Here is a 5,298-nt window from a genome sequence, read left to right as displayed (position 1 = left end):
CTACTTTATCACTTTTATGCTTTATTAACTGCACACTTAGGGCCTGTTTGATATGGGTTTAAAAGCATGATAAGTTAAATTAATATGGATTTATGTAGTGTTTGATATTATGTGTTACTAATATTGTTAACTCCAGGTTTATCCCAAGACCCTAGCTTATTTTGTGGGATTAACCCACACTAATTATCCCACCTCCCCCATGGGATTAACCCACACTAATTATTCCACCCCCTCCATAGGCTACTAATTTAGGTATTTGATATGTTAATCCAACTTATTTCAATGGATACCAAACACTTTTTGGGATTAATTACCAATGATATCAAACATCCATCTGAGATTAGAAATCATGACTAATCCACACTAAATTATCAGGATAATTTATATCCTGATTAATGCAATACTGAAAATCAAACGGCCCCTTAAAACACTAATTTACAATTCCTTAATTTCCATGTCGAAACTAAACGTGTCAAGATTCGTGGGACGGATGGAGTACAAGGGAATTATGTTCACTACAGTGCAAACCTAACAAAAATCACATCCCTTTGTATATCTTTTTTCAAAAGGTTTTTGGACAACTCTTTCAAACAGAAACCAAAGCTCCAAAGCATCAACCCACAGTCCAAACAAAATTGGATCTCTCTCTCTCTCATACACACACACACAATACAGGCTTCATAATTAGATAAACAGATTGAAGCAAGAATCAGGTGAAATTGATTCTTATGCATATACACATGAAGTGCTATAATGCAATCTACAAGAAAAGAACAAAATAATTTATAAAGATTTGTACATAAACCTCTATCAGCAATAAGCCGATCCAAGTTTGGGAAACTAACCCCTTCACATGACAGATTACAGATAATCATACGTTTCTCTGCCCGGAGAAGCACTACCTTGACAGATTCATATCATCCATATCTCTGGACAATTCAAATTGGGCGAGATCTTCAGCTAGCTTCCCTTCACTCTTGGATGTCACCTCGTTCTTATCTTTCAAATCAACCACATCTATGCAGTCGTGATATCTGAAACAACTGATGAGATGGTCGTTTGTGATCCCAGCAACTTGCATAAATGAGTAAACCACTGTAGGTCCAACTCCACGGAATCCTCTTCTCACGAGGTCCTTGCTTATGGTATCTGCTTTTGATGTCTTAATTGGAACTTGACGAGGATAACGAAAATTACTAACAGTAGGTTTGTGGTTCACAAAACCCCAAATGTACTTGTCAAAAGACCCTACCTCATCAATTATCTGCACAACAAGCATGAGAGCAAGGATCACACACTTGAGAAAATGGTTATGTAAAAGTTTCAATTATTCTTCCTACGCTTCTTAACATATCAGCATTTACTTTCTGGGTTAATTAAGCTTCACTTCCTGATAAAAATAATTTTCTATGTGGTTACAAGATGAACCCAACTGTGCATTCCATTGATGCAACATCCGGTGTCTTTCTTTAAGAATAAAAGATAAATCCATTTGGTCATAATTTTCACTAGTTCCAAATCAAATGATCCAATTGAAATTGCCAAAGTAAATGCTATCATGAAAGACTCCATTTCACTCATCGTCTCATACATAATAATTAGCTTCACAAAGATTAAAATAAACAAGGCATTGTTCCACTCTCATGGACAAAAATAATTAAATGCTACTAGCAGCTAGACAATCTCTCCTTGAAACAGCTAGATAATGATAGTAATACGTAGTAAATCCAATAAAATCATGAATCCTATGAATGCAACCAGTAAGCTCATTGAACTGCAAGAGATAGAAACATCAATAGAGCTAGGACTCAGTGCATACCTTACAAACATGACGTGCATTTTCAATAATAGCTCTCAGCTTCAGTTCAGGCAGAAGAGAGCTGCCAGGACTTCCTGGTGCAGAGATTTTCTTCTCATTTAATTTTGACACAGCTATTGGATCAAAGTTCAGGAAGACATCCCTGTCCAAAACTTGCACAACAAATTAGCATCCTGAGAAACCTAGAGCTTACTTCATAACTGTCATAATAATTTCCTTACAACTAATGATACTACAGCTGAAGTTATGTTACCTGAATATATGCCTTTTGCTGAGAATAACAGGCCATGTTATTTCGGCCAATGCAGTGGAAAAGCTAAGCAGTTCAAAAAGTTTCCTGCAAAATGCCAAAGGAAAAAATGAACAACCTAGGTGCCTAGTAATTTTAATTTTTCAAATACAGCAAGTCAACAGAGCTGGAGGAGATATGTACTTGTCATCGTGCTCTGGAAGACCCCATTCTTCATCATGGAAAGCAGCATACAGTGGATCTTGTGAAAAAGAAATCCAATCAGCAGAAGGAATAACAAAAGCAGAATCATAGGCATGTTCAGATTCAATGCTACAATTAATGGACAGGTAATCAGCAAAATATGATGGGGGCAGATAACAAAACCAGAAGTACATTCCAAGAAGTCAATGAGAGAAGTGAAAAACATATCAGGACATAAGAAGAGAAATACAGTATATAATGTCCCAAAATCATTAAGAAGTACATTCCAATAACAAAGTGTGTGCTATAAAACAATTACAAGCCAAGATCGCTAGTGTAATGGCTTGTTTCTCTTTAAAGACAATGGATTTTAAATGAGGATAATTATACACAAAACTGTGAGAAGGGTATTGGAATCACATTCTTTATTATGAAGACACCACAACATATAGCTCTTAGGCTCATTTTTCTTTGTTACGTCCCTAGTTTACAATGGTAATGAATTACATAATCAGCAAATTACAGAATTATGTGTGAAGTTCTCCTAAGGCATCTCCTTCATAAGACTACATGGGTTTTTCCCCCATGCCTCTCTCTTTCTCTTACATGTAACTGCCTCTAGGTGACCATGAGAGTCTAAATGCCACCGAATCAGTCACATATATATTTAAAAAAAGCAATGTGAGAAGTCATCATAGACAGGGAAACACAAAAAGAAAACATCTCCGGTGGGAGACCACTCATATGCTATGCTTGTGAGTTTTATCCCTCAGGAGGATTCCATAGAAAGCATAAGTACAAGAAATGAGTAGCTCTGTAGCTGTACTCCATCTCATTAATGCTACTACTTTATTTAAATAAGAGAGCTACTAACTTGACTGCAATAAATATCTTTCAATCACCTCGACAATTTGAAAGCCAAAACATTCTATGTTACGAAGGAGGATTACAGGCTTCTAATGCACAAATATCATATCTCATGCATTATTTGATTGGCCAACTGAAATACTGAATAAAAACAACACAAACTGCATCAAACGCTAAAGAAACAAAATGCTGTATTCATACAAAGACTAAAGTCACAGGAGGATTCATGACTGAAACTCCAATTTGATAAGGTAAAAGACTGTCAAGCGACATAATAATGCCTCTCTTATCTAAAACATAAATCTTATCCACCATAGTATGAGGTATGTTTTAGAAACATTTGAATCTGAAAACCTACTTTGGTTAAAGAATTCCCCATGTTATTGATTCTCATTCGCCTCATATACTACATTATCTCAGAAATTGAAGATATAGATTCACTATATATCACCTACCTAGTACAGGATAGTTATGTTATGTAGACTTTGGCGCACCGCATAGCGATCCCCACTCTGACACGGACTTTGAATTCCGATGTCTAGAAATCAAATTCAAATACATTTCCTATTCCAATCCATACAATAATAGCAGCCAATAAATTGGTAAACTCAATCATAATTAACCAAATACAATAACCTCCATTCACTCCACGCATATAAATCCTAACATCAACAGCAATCACAAAAAAATTGAGCATCAATGTGTAGTACAATTATTCTACCAATCTTTCCACTCCTCGAAGCACGTGAAGTAACGTACCAGTGTTTGAAGTTACCCAAGCACACCTTTTCTTAACCAAAGAACCATCCAATGATGCATCATCACTCTCACTCCCAACACTTCTCACATATCCTTCCACCATCTCAAATTTCTCCCCTCTCGAGCTGCATTGCGGCTTCCTCTTTAAACTCGGCGCAGAATTCGCAATTCGTCGGCTAATCCTCCCCGTTGACGCCCTACTATGAGAGGACTCCGTAGAAGCATCTGAAGAACACGAAGCATTCATCGACAAGTTAGGCTGGCGCTGCCTCAGAATCGAGGCAGCACCGCCTGCATTCTTCCTGGATCCCACAGGGGACGGAATTTTCTCCGCGGGCATTCCCGGAGACTTCAATGCCGCCGGAGACCTGTTCCCCTTCTCCTCTCCTGTGGCAGGAGGCTTCTGCGTATCCACACTCTTCGGCTTAACAACTGGTTTTCTCAATTCAACGGATCTGTCTTTATTCCCTGCTGGTCCAAGCACCGGCCGAGCCTCAGATTCGGTGAAATTCATCGATTTCACCATCGGCGGTCCAGACATTATCGGCTACAAACAGTTAGGGTTTATAGATACAATAAGCAAATCAAATTTTCAGAAATTTGCACAGCGTACAGTAAATTAGGGCTTTTGAGAGGTTATGGAAGCGCATTGTGCTGTAGTGGCAACAAGTAGCACTCTATAGAGAGAGATAGGAGCGCATTTTAGCTACAGAGAAGTATGGTGGAGCTTGAGCGGCGGCGCGGGTTGGCCGGCAGGGAGGAGAAACTGTTGCGGCGGTTGATCAGCGGCTGGCAGTGATGGATGTTTCTAGAGAGAGAGAAGAAAAAAAAAAGCGAGTGTGTGTGAGAGACAGAGAGAGTAGGTGAGTGCATTTGTGTAGGAAGAAGCGAACAGAAAACTAACCATTAAATGCTTGCCATCTCAAGAAGGCAACCTGTGAGCTCCCTTTTCCTTTTCCTGCCTTTTTCTTTTATTTCCTTTTACTAATTACATTCAAATTGTTTGGTTTTTAGTTAAATCCAATTTGAAAAATCATTAATTAAGCATTAAGTTAGTTTGACCTTTTTATTGTACTGTAGCCTGTAGATAATCGGGGCTGAAAACATCTACCGTATAATTTATAATTTTTTACACATGGATTATAAATTTATATCTCTAAATATATGAATTTTTATTTTATTTTACAAGATAAATATTTTCAGCAAATGAATGATGAAGCAGAAATCGAATTGTCAACATGGCTTAAACGAACATCTTCCTAAATGACGTAATTGGAATAGTAATAAAACATTGTTGTTTTATTATAAATAAGTCTCAATTTTTTAGATTATCATTTAAGAGATTATTTTTTGTAATTTTATGATATTGAAAGTTGTGCACTTTTAATGTGGGTTCGCGATTGAATGGTAAGCATTGAAA

General features: G+C 37.3%; 1 protein-coding gene across 3 annotated transcripts; it reads right to left on the bottom strand.

The window, feature by feature from the left end:
* Positions 1 to 697: 697 nt before the first annotated feature.
* Positions 698 to 4,910, bottom strand: LOC131005055 (uncharacterized). Of its 3 annotated transcripts, none has more exons than XM_057931847.1 (6): positions 4,783 to 4,910; positions 3,879 to 4,686; positions 2,253 to 2,310; positions 2,073 to 2,156; positions 1,820 to 1,961; positions 698 to 1,264 (listed from the first exon to the last, which is right to left on the bottom strand). In XM_057931847.1, exons 2-6 carry the CDS (start codon positions 4,417 to 4,419, stop codon positions 899 to 901), a joined length of 1,191 nt encoding a protein of 396 aa, XP_057787830.1. In that variant the 5' UTR covers positions 4,420 to 4,686; positions 4,783 to 4,910; the 3' UTR covers positions 698 to 898. The 3 variants fall into 3 exon arrangements, with proteins under 3 accessions (XP_057787830.1, XP_057787831.1, XP_057787832.1); XM_057931848.1 differs by lacking the exon at positions 4,783 to 4,910 and having other exon boundaries at positions 3,879 to 4,425; positions 4,492 to 4,776; XM_057931849.1 differs by having other exon boundaries at positions 3,879 to 4,802.
* Between the last annotated feature and the right edge of the window lie 388 nt (positions 4,911 to 5,298).

Source organism: Salvia miltiorrhiza, chromosome 1, assembly GCF_028751815.1.
Source record: "Salvia miltiorrhiza cultivar Shanhuang (shh) chromosome 1, IMPLAD_Smil_shh, whole genome shotgun sequence".
In the NCBI taxonomy this organism is placed as follows: domain Eukaryota; kingdom Viridiplantae; phylum Streptophyta; class Magnoliopsida; order Lamiales; family Lamiaceae; genus Salvia; species Salvia miltiorrhiza.
The sequence above is the reverse complement of the archived record's forward strand: the minus strand, read 5'-3'. Positions and strand labels throughout refer to the sequence as shown.